The 20,393-nt window shown below is 39.7% G+C and overlaps 3 protein-coding genes across 5 annotated transcripts in view; 1 reads left to right on the forward strand and 2 right to left on the reverse strand.

The window, feature by feature from the left end:
• Nucleotides 1-10,741, reverse strand: part of LOC100985493 (probable C-mannosyltransferase DPY19L2) — a 100,746-nt gene extending 90,005 nt beyond the window's left edge. The window contains exon 1 of the mRNA XM_055114791.2: nucleotides 10,625-10,741. Within this exon, the coding sequence (XP_054970766.1) occupies nucleotides 10,625-10,699 (75 nt within the window). The 5' untranslated portion in view covers nucleotides 10,700-10,741. The remainder of the gene's footprint in view (nucleotides 1-10,624) is intronic.
• On the forward strand, nucleotides 567-10,784 carry LOC117981064 (protein S100-A11-like). Its single transcript, XM_055114790.2, has one exon. The coding sequence runs from the start codon at nucleotides 901-903 to the stop codon at nucleotides 1,207-1,209; it is 309 nt and encodes a 102-aa protein (XP_054970765.1). The 5' UTR covers nucleotides 567-900; the 3' UTR covers nucleotides 1,210-10,784.
• On the reverse strand, nucleotides 9,102-19,391 carry LOC129398191 (putative C-mannosyltransferase DPY19L2P1). Of its 3 annotated transcripts, none has more exons than XR_008625928.2 (4): nucleotides 18,735-19,334; nucleotides 16,515-16,539; nucleotides 12,958-14,515; nucleotides 9,102-10,762 (listed from the first exon to the last, which is right to left on the reverse strand). XR_008625928.2 is itself a non-coding variant. In XM_055114789.2 (4 exons), exons 1-4 carry the CDS (start codon nucleotides 19,052-19,054, stop codon nucleotides 14,492-14,494), a joined length of 471 nt encoding a protein of 156 aa, XP_054970764.1. In that variant the 5' UTR covers nucleotides 19,055-19,343; the 3' UTR covers nucleotides 9,102-14,491. The 3 variants fall into 3 exon arrangements, 2 of the variants coding, with proteins under 2 accessions (XP_054970764.1, XP_054970763.1); XM_055114789.2 differs by adding an exon at nucleotides 17,143-17,244 and having other exon boundaries at nucleotides 9,102-14,515; nucleotides 18,735-19,343; XM_055114788.2 differs by having other exon boundaries at nucleotides 9,102-14,515; nucleotides 18,735-19,391.
• Nucleotides 19,392-20,393: the final 1,002 nt, after the last annotated feature.

Below are 20,393 nucleotides of genomic sequence, written 5' to 3' on the forward strand. Positions count from 1 at the left end.
AGGAAGATTCAATATTGTTAAAATCACCATATTACCAAAAGCAATTTACAGATTCAATGTTATTCCTATCAAGCTACCAATGACATTTTTCACATAATTAGAAAAACTATTCTAAAACTTATATGGATATTCCTTCAACGTAAATAAGGTTAAAATAAATAAATAAGTAAATAAAATAAAACACATATGAAACCAAAAAATAGTTCAAATAGCCAAAGCAATCCTAAGCAAAAAGGACAAAGCCAGAGGCATCATACTACCCAACTTCAAACTATATTTCAAGGCTACAATAACCAAAACAGCATGGTGCTAGCACAAAAACACACACATAGACCAATGGAACAGAATAGAGAGCCCAGAAATAAAGTCACACACCTAGAACCATCTGATTTTCAACAAACCTGACAACACAAGTCAATAGGAAAAAGGACTTCTTATTCAATAAATGATGCTGGGATAACTGGTTAGCCATATGCAGAAGACTGAAACTTCACCTTTCTTTTCCCCATACACAAAAATCAACTCAAGATGAATTAAAGACTGAAATGTAAAACCTAAAACAATGAAAACCCTAGAAGAAAACATAGAAAATACCATTCTGGACATAGACCCTGGCAAAAATTTCATGACAAAGATGCCAAAAGCAATTGCAACAAAACAAAGATTGACAAATGCAACCTAATTAAATTAAAGAGCTTCTACATAGCAAAAGAAACTACCAAGAGAGTAAACAGACAACCTACAGAAAGGGAGAAAATATTTGCAAACTATTCATCTGACAAAGGTCTAATATCCAGAATCCATAAGGAACAAATCAAAAGTAAAAAAACAACCCCATTAAAAAATGGGTACTCCGTGCCACTCCCAGTCATAGCCTCCCATGCCTTGCTCAGCTCCAACATGGCAAAAATCTCCAGCCCTACAGAGACTGAGTGGTGCATTGAGTCCCTGATTGCTGTTTTCCAGAAGTATGCTGGAAAGGATGGTTACAACCGCAATCTCTCCAAGACGGAGTTCCTAAGCTTCATGAATACAGAGCTGGCTGCCTTTACAAAGAACCAGAAGGACCCTGGTGTCCTTGACCACATGAAGAAACTGGATGTCAGCAGTGATGGGCAGTTAGATTTCCCAAAATTTCTTAATCTGATTGGTGGCCTAGCTGTGGCTTGCCATGACTGCTTCCTCAAGGCTGTCCCCTCCCAGAAGTAGACCTGAGGACCCCTTGGGCCTGGCCTTCAAACCCACCCCCTTTCCTTCCAGCCTTTCTGTCATCATCTCCTCCTCACAGCCCACATGTCCCCTGAGCCCAGCATACCTACCACATCATGCAGGCCCCACCTGTGGATAGTAATAATACAATGTCACTTTTTTAAAACATGAAAAAAAAAGGGGGTGAAGGACATAAACACAAATTTCTCAAAATTAGATATTTATGTGGCCATCAATCATATGAAAAAGGGTTCAACATCACTAATCATTAGAGAAATGCAAATCAAAACCACACTAACCCAATCGGAATGGCTATTATTAAAAAGTCAAAAAATAACAGATGCTGGTGAGGTTGTGGAGAAAAGGGGATGCTTATACACTGCTGGTGGGAACGTAAACTAGTTCAAACACTGTGGAAAGCAGTTTGGAAATTTCTCAAAGAACTTAAAACTGAACTACCATTTGACCCAGCAACCCCATTACTAGGTATATACCCAAAGGAATATAAATTAGCCTACCATAAAGACACATGCACATGTATGTTCACTGCAGCACTATCCACAATAGCGAAGACATGGAATTAACCTAAATGCCATCAATAGTGGAACAGATAAAGAAAATGTGGTGGTACATATACCCCATGAATATTACGCAGCCATTATAAAGAACAAGATAATGTCCTTTGCAGCAACATGGAAGGAGTTAAGAGGCCAGTATGCTAAGTGAATTAATGCAGGAACAGAAAACTAAATACTGTGTGTTCTCACTTATAAGCGAAGCTAAACACTGAGTACACATGGACACAAAGAAGGGAACAACAGACACTGGGGCCTACTTGAGGGTGAAGGGTATGAGGAGGGTGAAGACTGAATAACTGCCTATTGAGTACTATGCTTATTACCTGGGTGCCAAAATACTCCATATACCAAACCCCCACTGCATGCAATTTACCTATACAGCAAACCCACACATGTATCCCATGAACCTAAAATAGAAGTTGGAAGAAGAAAAAGTGTCAGCAGAAAAATAGAACACATAAAGAAAAGTCAAAATTTTCATAACTCAAAAATAAAATAATCAAAATTAAAAACCTTAATGGATTGCACAAGAGGAGAATGGCAGAGATAGAAGAAAATAACCAGTAAACTAGAAGACAGAACCATAGAAATTACTCAATCTGAGCAAAAGAGAAAAAACAGATGCTAACAGAATAAACAAACAAAACAGCCCTAGGGACCTGTGGAACTTTAACAAAGGATCCTACATTCATGTCATTGGAGTCTTGGAAGGAGATGGGAAAGAGGCAGGGCTGAAAAAGAATTCAAGGAAATAATTACTGAGGCTGGTCCCGGTGGTTCATGCCTGTAATCCCAGCAGTTTGGGTGGCCAGGGCAGGCAGATTGCTTGAGTCCAGGAGTTTGAGACCAGCCTGAGCAACATAGTGAAACCCCATGTCTACAAAAAATTCAAAAAAATTAGCCAGGCATGGTGGTTGCCCATCTCAGGAGGCTGAGGTGGGCAGATCCCTTGATTCCAGGAGTCAGAGGTTGCAGTGAGCTGAGATTTCACCACTGCACTCCAGCCTGGGCGACAGAGTGAGATCCTGTCTCAAAATAAATAAATACATACATACATAAATAAAAAAGAAAGAAAAAGAAATAATGACTGGACTTCCCATATATGGCAAAAGATATAAACCTAAATATTCAAGGAGCTGAGCAAATCTCAAACAGAAGAAATCTAAACAAATCCACACTAAAATACAATATACTTTAGAAAACATTTGAACTTTGAACATTATACTTTGATACATTTTTGAAGACTAAATTTTAAAAAATACTGAAACCAACAAGAGAGAAACAAAACCTTACTTAAAGGAGAAAAAGAATTCAACTAACAGCGGATTTCTCATTAGAAACTATGGAGGGCCAGAACAAAATGGCACAACACTTGCTGAATGCTGAAAGAAAGGAACTATCGACCCAGAATCCTATGTCCAGCAAAAATATCCTTCAGTAATGAAAAGAAACTGCATTCTCTAAGAAAAACTAAAAAAAATTTAAAAATTAAAAAATTTAAAAAAAATGCAGCCAGCAGAACTTTTACAACAGACATCTATTCTAAAAGTGTAGCTAAAGAAAATCCCCTAAACTGAAATGAAATGATAAAAGAAGGAATGTTGGAACATCAAAAAGGAAGAAATAAAAAAATGGATAAAATAAAACAGGCTTTCACTTTCTTCCTGAGTTTATAAAATATGTGTAAAACTTGAGTTTAAAATAAGTTTGATGATTAAAACATACAGTAAAATGACAGCAGCAACAGATTGTAATAAATTGTGGTAATACAATTGCTAGAACCACTAAAAAAAGCTTTGTAAAGTGATATATTTAAAAAATAGATAAATCAAAATATAATTCTAAACAATGTTCAAATAAAACGTTCTGCCACAAGAAGGTTAAAATAAAAGCGAACAGAAATTGAAAACCAAGAATAGAAACCACAAAATAAAATCACAGACTTAAACTCTAACATATTAATAACTATATTAAATGTAAGTGGTCAATTGGTAAACATACCAATTAAGAGATACACTGACAAATTGGATTTAAAAATATTACCCAACCGTTTACAAGGAACTCGCTTCAAATATAATAATAAAGTCAGGCTGAAAGTGAAAGGATGGAAAATGATGAATTTATCATAGACACAGTAATGAAAAGAAAGCAGAAGTGACGATGCCATTATCAGAAAAAAGCACAAATTATCAGAGAAGGAAGAAAAAGTCATCGTTAAATTATTTTTTTAAAAATTCAACAAGAAGACCCTGCAATCCTAAATGCATATGCGCCAAACATAGAGCTACAAAATATGTGAAGAAAAAAAGACATCAACGGAGAAATGTACAAATACATAATTTTACTAGGAGACTTCAGAATCCCTCTGTCAAAAAACTAGAATTAGTATTTTCAACTAATTCTTTTAGTTGATAGAAGAACTAGACAGAAATTCCCCCAAAATTGAGACAAACTCAACAACACTATGCAAAAGACCCTGTTTAAGAGAATGAAAAGGCAAGCTACAGACTGGGAAAATATATTTGCAAGCCATATATATGAAAAATAATTCGCATCTATAATATGTAAGGAACATCCTAAGGTCCAAAATTCATAAAACAAACAATTCAAATAGAAATGGAGCAAAATACATAAAGACACGTTTCACATATGGATGGCAAATAAGCACAAAAAGATGTACACCATCATTAGCCAATAGGGAAATGCAAATTAAAACCATAATGATATATCACTACATATGTGTAAGAATGAGTAAAATAAAAAATAGTGACAATACCAAATGCAGGTAAGGATACAGATAAACCTAATTTTGGTTGTGCTTAGGTTGTATCCATTGACTACTGAGTATGTAGCACAAGGAAATTTGCATAGCTTCATTCATTCAACAAATATGATATTGAATCAACTCCATATTCCAGGAAGTAGGCACCTGGGATACAGCTAGGAAATACATAATGGGCATGGGAAAACAGTAGAAAACAAGGTCATTTGCTGAGAGTTTCAAGGGGGACAGGAGGTTTGGGATAACTGGAGAGAGAAGATATGAAACAGGCATCAAGGGGTTAGCAAAAGTAAGGCTCAAGGACTATATCTGGATCTGTGGCCTATTTTTGTACCAGTAATGTGAAAAGGACATTGTTTGTTACCTTTCCCCCAGCAGTTTAAGATAAGAGAGTGTAAGACTTATAGGGGAGATAAGGAAGAGGGGGGTGGGTGGGTTTCATGCCTTTCTCTAAGTGGCTCCTGTTCTCCCAGGCTTTACCATGGATGATGCTTTCTGAGCACTCTTGCTAATCTTTTGTCAGCACCTTATGAGGTCTGTGTAAAAATGTCTGTAAGCAATTGCAAATACCCTTGCTAAACCACGCTAGGCATTTAGCCACAGTCAGTCAGTAGACTGACTGGTGAACAATTTGAGCTGAATTCTTTACCATTGTGTCTAGTGGCATGACCCATGTAATTAAATGCTTGTTTCTGTTCTCCTTGCACATGCTTTATCTTTTTAATTTATTTTGGGTTATTTGATTGCCCTGTGACCTCAGCTCCCTGACTGCTTCAGGAAAAGTTGTAAATCTGAAGACTGTCTGGCTTTTGTTTTTGTCGCTGCTGACATTGCTGGAAGGCCATGAGCAATGTTCTTTTTAGCTTTCTACATCCAAGGGAAAGCTGACCCAACATGATTAAATCCAACTCTCCATTTTCTCCATGTTTATACTTGGGAATCTGATTATAGCTGGAGGAACACAATTCTGTTGGCTGGTTTTGTTTTCATTTCAAGACCATCCACCTCAAATGAAGCCCTTGGTGCTGCCCAAGAAACTCACATTATATCCCTAGTCTATTCATTCTGTTAGATAAGAGGTCAGCAAGCTTTTCCTATAAAGAGCCAGACGATAAGTATTTTAGGCTTTGTGAGATAGTCTCTGTCTCATACTCTTTAATGTGTTTACATTTACCCCTAGGTTTGCATATGCATGTTTGGTTTGTTTATCTATTCATTCACGCATTTGTTTGATATTTATCCTTTTTGATGTTCTCTGAGTTTCTTGGATCTATGGTTTGGTATCTGTCACTAATTTTGGAAAATTCTCAGTCATTTATTTTTCAAATGTTTATTCTTCCTCATCCTTTCCTCTCCCACTGGGATTCTAATTATGCATATATTAGAATATTTGATATGGTGTCACAGCTCTTAGATGTTCTACCATCTCCTTCCTCCACTTTTTTTTCTCTTTGCATTCCTATTGACCTATCTTCAAACTCATTGATTATTTCTTCTGCTGTGCTGTGTCTGCTGATGAGCTCATGTAAGGCATTTTTTACTTCATTTTTTTTATTTCTAGCATTTCCCTTTGATTCTTACAGTGTCCAACTCTGCTAAAATTAGCTATCTGATCTTGCATATCATCTGTCTTTTCCATTTGGGTCTTTAAAATATTAATCATAGTTACTTAAATCTCCTGTCCAGTTGTTCCAATATCTGTACCCTCTTTGGGTCTGCCTGATGACTGCTCTGTCTCTTTGGACTGTGCTTTTTCTTACCTTTAGGTATGCCTCATAATTTTTGCTGAAAGTTAGACATGTTGTAGAAGACAGTAGACATAGAGGTCAGTATTTTTATGCTTGAAATTAAGAACATCTTTCTTACCGTTAGGTCTTTATCGTAGGGATTTGTGTTAATCTAGTTAGGGTGGGCTGGATTTGAAGTTTGTAATGGCTATAGTTACCAAAGCTAGAGTTTGTTGCCGCTATGGACACTAACGATTTCGAATTCCTCTAGTGGTACCTTGTTTTGAACTTGGTTTTGGGTTTTCCTTTGTGCTGCTCCCTAGAAAGAAAATGCCTGGCAAAACTCACTCAGTCACATTCCACTGTGATTTTTACCAAAGGCTTGTTAATGTAATGGGGGAAGAGTGACAGGTTTTCTGATGTTCCAATTAAGCCTCAATCTTAGACAGGTACTCTGAATTGGGATTTGGGGGCTGTACCCTTCGTAAGTGTTCCCTCCTCAAGGAATATGACTGTTTTTTAACATTTAGGTTTTTTTTTTTTTTTCCTGCCTGTTCTCTTTCACCAGCTTCACTGGATAGCCACCAGTGTCCTCGGACAATGGGTTTGATACCGTTCTCCCTGCAGATCATGGCTTTCTTTTCCTTAGGAGAGATTTCACAACATGGGTGTGAGCAGAGTCCGAGCAATGATTGCTTTTCCTGTCCCCTAGCCAGCACCATAGGGAAAGCTTTCTCTAAATACTTCCCCAATCTTCTCTGACAGAGCCTGCTCACCTTCACATTTCATACCAGCTCACACTAAGCCTGTAGCAGTTCATTAAAAAATTTCTGGTTTAATCTTTGTACCAGCTTATATGGCATTCAAAAGCCCCTATCTCAGTCAAGCAGTTCCTATTCCAGAATGCTCAGTTCTTTGTGTTTTCTGCAGGCACCTGTTCTTCTTGAAATTTTGCGTTGGTTGTCCTCTGACCTCAGTTTTCTGAAGGGTTCAAGAAAAGGTGCTATATTGCAGTTTGTCCAGCTATTTTCCTTATTGTAGGAATGACAGTGCCATCATTCCAGCTCTCTTCATCACCAAATTGACACCTAAAGCCTCCAGAAGCTAAAAATATAAATTAAGAGTTCTTTATATATTAGGTGTATTAGCCCTTTATCTGTGAGATATATTACAAATATTTTCTCCTGGCCGGGCATGGTGGCTCACGCCTGTAATCCCAGCACTTTGGGAAGCCGAGGCAGGAGGATCACTGGAGGCCAGGAGTTTGAGACCAGCCTGGCTAACATGGTGAAACCCCGTTTCTACTAAAAATATAAAAATTAGCCAGGCATGGTGGTGCACATCTCTAATCCCAGCTTTTCGGAGGCTGAGGCTGGAGAATCGCTTGAACCCAGGAGGCAGAGGCTGCAGGGAGCCGAGATCACACCACTGCACTTCAACCTGGGCAATGAAGTGAGACTCTGTCTCAAAACAAACAAAAAGAAACCAAATAAATATCTTCTCCCAGTTTGTCAACTGTCTTTTGATTTTATTTCTTTTCTTTTTTAAACTCTGCCTGGTTTTGCCTTTCCCATAGAAACCCCAATAAAAGCGATGGCCTAGGCTTTACCCTCAATACTGCTTCTGCCTGACCAAACTGTCTCTCTCCTGTGGCTCTGTGTGATGTGACTTGTCCTCTTCTCCAAGGAAGTATTACTCATAAATTATTCTTTAGTGGTACTGATCTATCTGTGTCATCGCTCAGTCAACCACATATATTAAGACCTAGGCACAGAACAATTCTGTTTCTATTTCTATAAAATTCTAGAAAATGCAAACTAAACCATAATGACAAAAAGAATATTAGTGGTTTCCTAGGGATGGGATGTGGGCAAAGAGAGACGAAAGAAGGAGGGATTACCAAGGAGCACAGGGAAAGTTTGGGATGAGGGATATGCTCATTGTCTTGACTGGTGATGGTTTTACAGGTGGGCCAAAACTAATCAAACTTTATACTTCATCTATATGACCAGCTATCATATGTCAATTATACCTCAATAAAGCTGTTTAAAAACATTTAGGGTATATCTAATGGAAAGTAAAACTGCTTTTAATTACAGACTGTATCATCATGTGCATAGAAAAATCCAAAGGATTCTACAAAAAACCTACTAGAACCACTGACTTCATCGAGATGCAGGTACAAAGTTAATATTCAAAATCAACTATATTTCTATTCAAAAGCAACAAAAAATGGAAAAATAAAAATTTTAAAATAATACCATTTATAATAAAAGAGTACTGGGGAAGACTGTACATTGAAAAAATACAAAACACTGCTGAGACAAATTAAAAATAATCAACAAAATGGAGATCTACACCATGATCGTGGATTGGAAAATTCAATATTGTTAAGATGTCAATTCTTCCCAAATACATGTACAAATCCAACATAATCCCAATCAAAATCACAGCAGGTTTTTTTTTGAGAAATTAATAAGCTGACCCTAACATTTAGATAGAAATGCAATTTTAAAAAGGAAAAAGTTGGAGAACTATCTACTTTCAAGATTTATTCTAAAGTTACAGTAATCAAGACAGTGTGGTATTGGCATAATTATAGATCAAGAGAATAATAGAATCCAGAAACACATTCACATATAATGTAGTCAACCAATTTTCAACAATTGTACCAAGACAATTAATTCAATGGGGGAAAAGACAGTTACCACAATGGAGCATTTTTTGGCATTCCGAAAATGTTTTGTAACTCAATTGTGGTGATGGATATATAGTTTCATACATTTGTCAAAACTCAGAGAATGGTACAATCAAAATTGGCACATTTTATTACATGTAAGTCATACCTCAAAACAGCTGATTTGGTGACAAAGATTTATATATGTTGTTGACAGAAGAACAAATCCAAATGCTTATTAAACATGGAAATATATTTATCCCCATAAATAATAAAGGAAGTACAAATTAAAACAAAAAGCATATCACAGCCATCATAAGAGTAAAAATCGCAGGGTCTGACAATTCAAAATCTAATAAGGATATGAGAAAATTCTAGACAGCAGTGTGAACTGCTACATTTGCTTCAGACAGCAATTTACCAATATCTGGTAAAGCTGAAAAAGCACACACTCTATAACAACAATTCCACTTCTAGGTATATATCCTAGACAAAATATTGCACATATACAGAAGAAAACCATACAAAAATGTACATTTTAGATTACATTGCTTGTAATCAAAAAATTGGAAATAATATATTAAGATGGGGAAATACATAAACTTTACAATTCATAAAATGGTTAAAATTAAAGAAATATATATATACAGAAAGTTCAAAAATACAATTTTGAAGAAAAAATCCTACAGTGACACATTCAGTATGAGATCATTTATGTGGACTTAAAGCATATAATAAAACAATCTCTGAAAACAGAGATTGGATGGATACGCACACCAAATTTTAATAAAGGTATAAGTTGGACTAGGAGCAGAACAAAGGTGATTTTAACTGTATTTATAATATTTTAATTATTTTAAAATAGCTGATGCAAAAATGACAAAGATTAGCATTTATTTATTTTAGATGGTTGATCACACATATTTGAATATTATTTTCTAAGTCTGTAGTTTTAAGCATTTCAAAATCTAAAGAATAATAATTTTTAAAAGCTATAAAAATATGAATAAAGGACTAGAAAGCAGTAACTTTTCATTAATATGCTGGATTCTGAGACAACTTTAAACTCAACAGTAGTATTTCCCATGGTGTCAAATTTAGCATTTATCTTGAGTTCACAAAGTGAGTTCACTAATTTTGTCTCCGTTTTTCAAATTTCTAGCATTTACAGACTACTATAACAACCATACTCTTTTAGGCTAAGTGTTGGAAAATAGTAATAGATTTCTGGCTGTGTGACTAAATAAATCTTACTTTACTAATGTAACTCCAAGATCACTATTCAAGCTCATCACTCTCACTGTCCCTTCACGTGGTCATCGTGCTCACCCACGAGGTGTCCAAGGCCAAAAGCCCATCCCTATCCCTATTTAGAACTTTTTGGCTCCCATGACCCTCTTTTCCATTTGGCTTGTCTATTACCCTGGCCATTATTTACACACTAAGGTTCATTCTTCGAGTTCATGAGAGAACTGTTTCTGGGGTCTTTAAATTTTAAGAGGAACTTATGATATTCTACTCAACTATAAGGATACATACAATTAATAAACCTGAAACGTCCCCTCCCTTTCTTAACAAGATTGTGCTTACTATTTTTATCTGACAAAGAGGATCACTCTACAAATATTATTTGTCTCAAATTACGACTCACCTCTGGATAAATATGGAAGCGTTTTACTGCATTAATTACAAGAGGATATTCAGTAAGCCTGTCATTCATAATCATCCACAGTCCTCCCAAAAATGAAGGTGCTTCAATAATGGTCTTGAAGTAAGAATAATAAAGTCCCTTTTTTTTAAAAAAAAAAAAAGGCACATATTGTCAATATAATTAAAACTTTAAAATATTTATTTTTATCACTTCTTTAGAACTTTTTTTCTGAAAAAAAAAAAAAGGTTAATAAGACGACTTCCTAATCACTCCTCGCTATTTTGCATTCTTGGACTTTAAAGAACACGTATTTTCAGGTGATCAGTGTACTATTCTTCCAAATTTTCTATAGGCTTTCAAACTAAAGAGTTGGATGGTCAAACAATTTAAAGAGTTTCTCTAATAATGTCTTAAAATGTGTAGACAGTATATGTTTGATTTTCCCACATCTGGTTTTATCCCCCACATTTGAGATGCTTGAAGGTTGACATCTGATTAATTCTATCATAAACAGGGATGCCTTCATGCCTCTGTACAACTTTGCATATAGAAAATTACTTTTTTTCCCATGCTCTCAGGAAATAAAATATAATGACCATAAGCATCATGAGCAAGGAATCCAGTGCTTCTAGCTTAATTCATAGCTCCATCTAATCCTCTGTGCAAAGTGAAAGCTCAATGTCAATTGATTATTGTTGCTCACAAATGCTATGTACTAAAAAGCAGATTATTTTAGTGTCTTACACTTCAGCATATAAAATAAAGGCTTCATTAGGATAGTAAAAGTGCTGTTGAGTTAAAATTCATGGATTAACAACAGCATGTTGTGTCTTATTTCCCCAACAATTTCTTGCTTTCGCTCCTAAAATCTAAAAGCAAAAAAGGGCCACATTGTTTAAAATGCATTCTCCCTAAAAAATGCTTTATGCTATAATCATATCTGCCTAATCCAACACGAGTAACTACTAAATTACAGGTCTGTTTTAGCTGATGTCTGAAAGGCCATTATCTCATAGTTGATTGGCAAAATATGAATTCATAAAGAATTTTCCTTTCTGCTTAGGAGGATAACAAAGCAATACAACAATTAAAGGATATCTAATATGCAAAAGACTATATTTAGGGAAATATTAAATATATAAATAAGTTACTAATAACAGCTATTGTTTTAAGTATTCTGCTATGTGCTGCCATTCATTATCTCCCTTCATTTTCCCTAAACCCCTCTAAGATTGGCATTATTTCTATTGAGCAGACGAGATTACTGAGAATCTGAGAGGTGACCTGACTAGCCATCATACAATAAAGCATAGAACCGCTATTAGAATCCAGCGATCTGTCACCAAAGTCCAGACTCTGCCACAGTTACACTCTTTATTTAATAATATTTTATATTCTGTCTTTGGAAATACCTTTAAAATGTTCAAATGTCATACATATGTTAATGTATCCAATGCTTTGAAACTTTATGGGGCAATATAGGGATGAAAATTAAAAAGCAGTGACTGAGGGACCTGGCATAGGCAAAATCACAGAGACAGAAAATAGAGCTGGGTGTGATTAGTGTTTAGTGGGTAGAGTTTCTGTTTGGGATAGCAAAAAGTTCTGGATGTGGACAGTGGTTAATAGTTGCAAGACAACACGAATGTACTTAATGTCACTGAATTGTACACTTAAATGATAAACATTGAAATTTTTTATTACAAATTTAAATCTAAATTTTACTATAATTTAAACAAAAAGCAATGGCTAGACTGAGGAGAGCCAGTTTCAATGCTTCACTAGGCCCCCGACCAGCTGTGAGCAGATCTGGAAGATGGACGGTTGTGCTGTCTTCTAAATGTAAAATTGCACAATTTTGGCATTTGCTATCCCACTTACTCCTCACAATAATTATGTGAGACACGTACGGCAAAAAACTCCATTTTAAAGATTAAGTATTGAAAAACAGAAAATTATTTAAAAACTATATCAAAAGTTATCTCGAGAGATTATCTTGAAATCAAAAGAGAGCCAAATAATCGTCATCATTAAAAGGCCCAGGTAAAACATGGGATCTCCTAACCGTAGCCAAAGAGAAAGCAATTTCTGATAACATCTCATTTCATTCCCCTTTATCACTTCTTCAGTGCTTTCTTTGTCCTCCTTCCTCAGCTATTATAATTCATCTTTATTATCTTAAAAAGAAGTCTGCATTAGGAAAGGGTGAGAGATAATGAAGTAACAGAAAAATAATCTCAAACACTTTACTATTTAAATAATAAACCTGGGTAATAGCTTATGAAACAGTGCAGTTCACCAAAAGTTCATTTCAATTCCTAATACATTTCTACCTCATAGTCTTGTGTCCAGAATTGGTGGGTTCTTGGTCTCACTGACTTCAAGAATGAAGCCGTGGACCCTCGCGGTGAGTGTTACAGCTCTTAAGGTGGCGTGTCTGGAGTTGTTCATTCCTCCCGGTGGGCTCGTGGTCTCGCTGGGCTCAGGAGTGAAGCTGCAGATCTTCGCGGTGAGTGTTACAGCTCATAAAAGCAGCGTGGACCCAAAGAGTGAGCGGTAGCAAGATTTATTGCAAAGAGCGAAAGAACAAAGCTTCCACAGTGTGGAAGTGGACCCGAGCGGGTTGCCAATGCTGGCTCGGGCAGCCTGCTTTTATTCTCTTATCTGGCCCCACCCACATCCTGCTGATTGGTAGAGCCGAGTGGCCTGTTTCATCAGGGCGCTGATTGGTGCGTTTACAATCCCTGAGCTAGATACAAAGGTTCTCCACGTCCCCATCAGAGCAGCTAGATACAGAGTGTCGATTGGTGCACTCACAAACCTTGAGCTAAACACAGGGTGCTGATTGGTGTGTTTACAAACCTTGAGCTAGATACAGAGTGCCGATTGGTGTATTTACAATCCTTGAGCTAGACACAGAGTGCTGATTGGTGTATTTACAATCCTTGAGCTAGACATAAAGACTCTCCACGTCCTCACCACAGCAGCTAGATACAGAGTGTCGACTGGTGCACTCACAAACCTTGAGCTAAACACAGGGTGCTGATTGGTGTATTTACAATCCCTGAGCTAGATATAAAGACTCTCCACATCCCCACCAGACTCAGGAGCCCAGCTGGCTTCACCTAGTGGATCCTGCACTGGGGCTGCAGGTGGAGCTGCCTGCCAGTCCTGTGCCGGGCGCTCGCATTCCTCAGCCCTTGCGTGGTCGATGGGACTGGGCGCCGTGGAGCAGGAGGTGGCGCTCGTTGGGGAGGCTCGGGCCGCACAGGAGCCCATGGAGTGGGTAGGAGGCTCAGGCATGGCGGGCTGCAGGTCCCGAGCCCTGCCCCGTGGGAAGGCAGCCAAGGCCCAGCAAGAAATCGAGCACAGCGCCGGTGGGCCAGCACTGCTGGGGGACTCAGTACACCCTCCGCAGCCACTGGCCCAGGTGCTAAGTCCCCCATTGCCCAGGGCCAGCAGGGCTGGCTGGCTGCTCTGAGTGCGGGGCCCACCAAGCCCACGCCCACCCGGAACTCCAGATGGCCCGCAAGTGCGGCACACAGCCCCGGTTCCCGCTCGTGTCTCTCCCTCCGCACCTCCCTGTAAGCTGAGGGAGTGGGCTCCGGCCTTGGCCAGCCCAGAAAGGGGCTCCCACAGTGCAGTGGGGGACTGAAGGGCTCCTCAAATGCCACCAAAGCGGGAGCCCAGGCAGGGGAGGTGCCGAGAGCAAGCGAGGGCTCTGAGGACTGCCAGCATGCTGTCACCTCTCGGTCTGGCTATTCTTAAACCACAAATTAATTCGTTAGAAGAAGAAACCTAACCGTTTCAATGCAAAAAGTCATCTCCCGTTCCAAAGATGAGAGGTGAGAGAAATGATGATCATTTTCAAAAAGTGTTACTAAATGTAACCTAGAAAAAAATGAAGAATCATATTACAATAAGAACAAGTTTCAAAACTAACAGTAAAATAAACAATAAGAAAGCCATAAAAAAGAAAACAATAAATTGTTATAATATTAATTTTATAATTTGCTTACTAACTTGTATGTTTTTCGGCATTTATAATCCAGTATGGCACACACCTGAAATTCCTTAACTCAGTGGTTTTTAAGCTTAATTGTGGCCGGGTACATTGGCTCATGCCTGTAATCCCAGCACTTTGGGAGCCCGAGGTGGGCAGATCACTTGAGGTGAGGAGTTCGAGACCAGCCTTGCCAACATGGTGAAACCCCGTCTCTACTAAAAACACAAAAATTAGCCAGCCATAGTAGTGCATGTCTGTAATCCTCGCTGCTAGGGAGGCTGAGGCAGGAGAATTTCTTGAACTCAGCAGGTGGAGGTTGCAGTGAGCAGAGATCATGCCACTGCACTCCAGCCTGGGTGACAGATAGAGACTCTGTCTCAAAAAAACAAAAACAAAAACAAAAAAAAAACCTTAATTGTGTATCTAAAATTCTTGTGGCTTTTTTCACCCTTCCTTCCATCCCAGGCCTCTAAATCAGAACAGAGGCAGGTTAGTGTTTGTTTTTTAAGTTTCAAGTGATTCTAATGTACCAGCCTTGGGAAATACCTCCATAACTGTTGAAAAGGGTTCAGAATATAATTTTAAATAAAATTACTTTAGATCAAAGCAGACTTACAATAAGTATAATATCACATAAAGGATCAACTTTCAAGTGCCAAAGAATACAGGTGTGTACTTGAAGACCTTTTAGTAGTGAAACTCAACAGCTATAGGCAGTGAAGAAAAGAGCAAATGTGATAAACAAAATTAGCTATGGCCAACAATTATGCTATAGCTAACTTATGTAGTCAGTACTTTCCAGTGAAGTTGAAAATAAAGCAAAGTTCCATATATTAACCCTGTTTTCCACTAACCCTTCTTTACATGTAGGCCATATGCCAGGGTACCAAAAACTGCAGGAATATTCCCTACCATTGCAGCCTCAGTTCTAACATCAAAATCTCCCTGCAGACTAAATGTCTAGAGCAGCACTGTGTCAATAGAACATAGGGGCAGATCTCATACCTCCCAAGGGTAGAAATCACTGAGCACAGGTAAAAATAAAATATTTCAGAAGGAAATATTATTTTACAAATTTTTATAAACACTTTTGTAAAATAATGTACACAGGCTTGCACACTGAAAGACTCAGAGCCATTTAACCATATAACCACTGCAGAATCTTTACCTTCTTTTTTACCTGATTTCCAATTGGCAGGTGTTACTAAAACTTTATCACCAAAGTTATTTCACTGGCTGAGTGTGGTGGCTCATGCCTGTAATCCCAACACTTTGGGAGGCCAAGGCAGGTGGATCATTTGAGGCCAGGAGTTTGACACCAGCCTGGCCAACATGGTGAAACCTTGTCTCCACCAAAAATACAACAAATTGGCTGGGTCTGGTGGTGCACACCTGTAATCCCAGCTACTTGGAAGGCTGAGGCACGAGGATCACTTGTGCCTGGGAGGCAGAGGTTGCAGTGAGTCAAGATCACACCACTGCACTCCAGCCTGGGAGACAGAGCAAGACTCTGTCTCAAAAAAAAAAAAAAAAAAAAGTTATTTCACTAGCAACATATAATTACCATAAAGTAAAGGAAGGTTTTAAATGAACTACACATGCAAAATACACTAGAAAAGCTAGATATTTAAAGAAACGTGTGGTGAATTATTTGGTAAAGCAAAAATATTTTAATTCGTAAGTTACTATTCCCCTAATGCATCTATTTTGTAAATGCTGTTTCACATATGAGGTTTGTAAAAAAGCAAAATACATGTATAAATTGGTGCACATAAAGATGTTCTACAAATATAGCCAGAAGTTATTGTTTTACTGTATGCAAAGAGTGATGGCAATTTTTAATTCAAATGTTTTTGAATATTTCAAACTGAAACTAAATCTTACCAATGTAGAATTGCCACAAAGACGGCTGGAATAAAGAAAAAAAGGAAAGTTATTAATAGCTGCTTTATTATAAAATACCATTAAAACAAGTATTTCAAATGTATTATTTTACATGTCTAGAAAGAGCACACAAAGCAAGACGGCCAGCTAATCCTGTCTCTGTGAGCATAGGAAAAAATCCAGGACACAAAGCAAATTCTGAACAGAGCTTACCTCTCTGCAGCAGGGCTTGACAAGCAAAGGGAGAAACTTGAGAGGGTTTTTTAACTTCAGGTAATTGGTAAGAGCGATGGAATTATGGAAGATTGTGACCTTTTTTGTTTTTTTTCCAGTATTATTTTCTATTCCTTTATATGAAATTTTTAAAAGAAGTAAGTATATACAGTATGCTTCAGCTAGTTCAACCAAGAGGAGCCACTCTAGATCAGTTTCTCTAGCATTCATCGGAAGATGATTAAATGCAGGAAATCACTTCCTCAGCAGCACATCTAAAAGCCCCAATGTGCAGCTCAACCCTTGATGAACTGCAAGCTTTTTGCAAGAGCCCAGACCTAGGAGCTACTAGATGGCCTAGGATACTAGTATGGAGTCACCTGGGCCAATGCCCCATGTATACATAAGACTTCACCTGGGAGCTGGGAGACACGGCTCTGGGTATGGAGCTTTTACAGGAGCTGCAAACACAGCCTGTGCCCCTGTTTGGTTGGGGAATTCCTTGTTTTCAATTCCCCTGGAGAGAGAAGAGTGGGGAATAGAACAAGTTAAAACACCACAAACTTTGCTGTTCTTATAGAGGTTCAGCAGCTTTTCTTGAATTAATGCCCTTTACATTGTTGTAAACCTTTGGTTAATTTCCAAAGTTTTGAAGAAAATGATTTTGATAATTTTCCAAGTATTTTCATTGTCGTCATGGAGGAGTGCATTTCCTTGGCTATTCCAGAAGTCCTACCTCCCTTCTGAGATTTTATAATGGTATTTCTTATGGTTATCCCAAATATACTTGGCAAGTCATCTTATAAACCACCAATAATAGCCTCTTAAAAATTCAAAAATTACTTCACTTGGCTAACAAAATAAATGCAAATTAATTCAATAATTATTGAAGAAACTAAATTTTTAAAAATTAAAAAAATTGCAATGTTGAAATTCTCAACCATGCTTACCCAGATCTTTTCCTATATTACTAACTGTCCTGGGCTTATCTTAAACACTTCTCGGAAGATTTACTTGTTTTATACCAGGATAGGCAAAGTATGGCCCATGGTGTATTTCTGGACTGTCTGCAAGCACGGTTGCTATAATTTTTAAAAGGTTGAAAACTTTAAATGGTTGTAAAGATGCTCATTAATTGTTTATTAGGCTTCAATAATTTTAAAATATACAGAGACTATCCTATTCAACTATATTTGTATCCTATTTCTAATTCTCCTAACAATTATATACACTGGCAAAAACTCTTCAGATGATATATAAGGAAAAGGTCAAATATAGTACCAAATTCATCCAGCTTTCCAAAGATGCTCAAAATCTTTCTGTGTCTCTCACTCCCTCCCTTAACCCACATACCACATCTGAAAAAAATGATAAGGTGTAATGATGCCAGTATTCTAAATGCTTGAAGGGCTTATCACATGCCCTTTCCAAGCTGTGACAGAAGCATGTCCCCTGGACCCCAGCATCCTATCAATCTCACCTCTGAAGGTGACCCAGCCTCATACTTCACTGAAACAAAGACCATTAGACGCCAGCACTCCCAGCTTCTTTTATCTCCACTTTAACATTTCTCCATATAGTAATTCTTGCTTTTCTACTCCCTGCCATCTCAGAAAAGGAATTCTCTCTCCTCTTTTCCACAGTTAGCTTCTCAAATTTGTGCCTTTAATTCTACCCTTCCAAATATTCCAAGACTTGCTCCGCTAATTATTTCCTCTCTTGGAATCTTAATCTCATCCTCTTCCCTTGATGCTTCCCCTCAGCCTTTAAAACTCCTAGACCTTAAAACACTCTCTGCGATCTGACAGCCCTTCAAACCAATATACTCCCTATCTCTCTCTCTCCCCTGGTTCAATGACAAGATTTTTGGCCAACTTCTTTCTACTCGGACCTTGCTATTATTTCCTACTAGGCACCCACAAACCCTTGCTTGTTAAACTGATCTCCTTCAAGACTGAGAAAAGCGCGATGCGGCTCCCTCCTAGGGCTCTCCTGACCTCTCCTTACCGATGCAGAGTGGTTCTGCTGGGGAACCACCGCGCCTGCAGTTCGTGCACCTCTTCCCGGAGCTGCGCCAGGGAATTACGGACGAACTGGAAGGGGCCGAGAAGGGCCTTGGCCACCACCTTTAGCTCCAAGCCTTTTCGCTTTTTCAGATTTGGGATCCTCCCCGGGGAGGACCTCCTGGCGCCCCCTGGCAGTTTCCCGCCGCCTAGGGCCGACTTTTCCACCTCCCGCTCCCGGGCGGGGGAGGCCCCGCAGGGCCGCTTAGACGGGCTGGGGCGGGAAGATTGCAGCGGCTTTGGGCTTACTCCTTGTTTCTTCATAATTCCTAGTGGAGCTGGGTCAATTTCAGGCACAGCCCAGCCGAGTCAGGCGAGGTCCAGAAAGGCCTGACTCGCCTGGCAGCCTCAACGGACTTGTCCCCGCAGCCGTTGACTAGCGGACCTCCTGGTCGTCATGGCGATGTGAAATGTAGGGTGGGGCGCATGCGTTGGAAGCCATTCGCGCGGGCAGTCCCTGCGTGTCCCCCCACGTGCTCCCCAGCGCGCGCAGCACCCCCGCCTCCGCGCTTCCCCGAGCGTGCAGCTTCCGGTGAGGGCAGCCCCACGCACAGCCCCCCACACCCTCCCCAGCGCCTGCGCGCGCAGTTCCTAAGCCCACATGCGCAGTTCTCACCTTGCGCGCAGCCTCACGTACAGCCCCCGACAGGCTCCCAGCCCCGCTGGCGCAGAACCCATCACCACTTGCCCTTCACGCGCTTCATTGGGAGTGCAGCCCGCACCCCGAGCGCGCAGCTCCACGCAGCCTCTCCACACTCTCCCCAGCGCCTGCAGCATCCGCAGTGCGCACAGCTCCGCCAGTAGCTTCCCCGCGCGCCGCCCCTGCACCGCTTCGGGCCATAACCTTGCTGGCGACTAAGTCTGAAGAACTTCCCGTGGTTTCATTCTTTTCTTCGCGTTTAGTCTTAGCTCTGACATTTTAACCAAAAGGTTACACGTTAATTAACGAGGTATTAAAGGGGAAGATCTCAGCTGAAAGAAATGACTGTAGGAAGTGTGTCAGGAAAGCCAACGAAACAGCCGGCCCGCCGGTGGTGCGCCGGGCATTAGGAACGTCTCTGCTCTCCTACGATCGCTGAGGTATCGGACAGTCAGTGCCCGTTGCCAACGCGGAGGGAACGGGCCGAGACTGCGGGCAACACGTGGCAGAGCCGGCGTGAGTCTGGTGGGTCTGATCCCAGAGCCTCAGGTTGACGCCCCTTCCTTGGCACGGGACAGCGTTTACTGAATCTTAGGGCAAAATGCTTTTCCAATAAGGTTCCTCAGAAGTCATCAGCCCTAGGAGCGGTGTGCTCAAGCGCTTTCAGCACCAGCCAGGACCAACTAAGAGGGGAGCGCTTAGCTCCCAGTCACCGCGCAGCCCTACAAGAGGCCAAAGCGGCTGGCACAGATGCACTGGGGCCACTGACATTTTCCATGTCCTCTGTCACGGGCCACATGCTGGAGCCCACACCGCTTCACTTTCCATCTGTTTGATGATGGATCAAATTGAACTCCCATATCCTAACTGACCAGTCTAAAGCATGGCTCATTGTGGCCAGGTTAATTTTTCCTGATGGAACACAGCACAAAAATGTTCGTGGCCCACAAATCAAGTCCTAGG

The sequence above is a fragment of the Pan paniscus genome, chromosome 6 (assembly GCF_029289425.2).
Source record: "Pan paniscus chromosome 6, NHGRI_mPanPan1-v2.0_pri, whole genome shotgun sequence".
In the NCBI taxonomy this organism is placed as follows: Eukaryota; Metazoa; Chordata; class Mammalia; order Primates; family Hominidae; genus Pan; species Pan paniscus.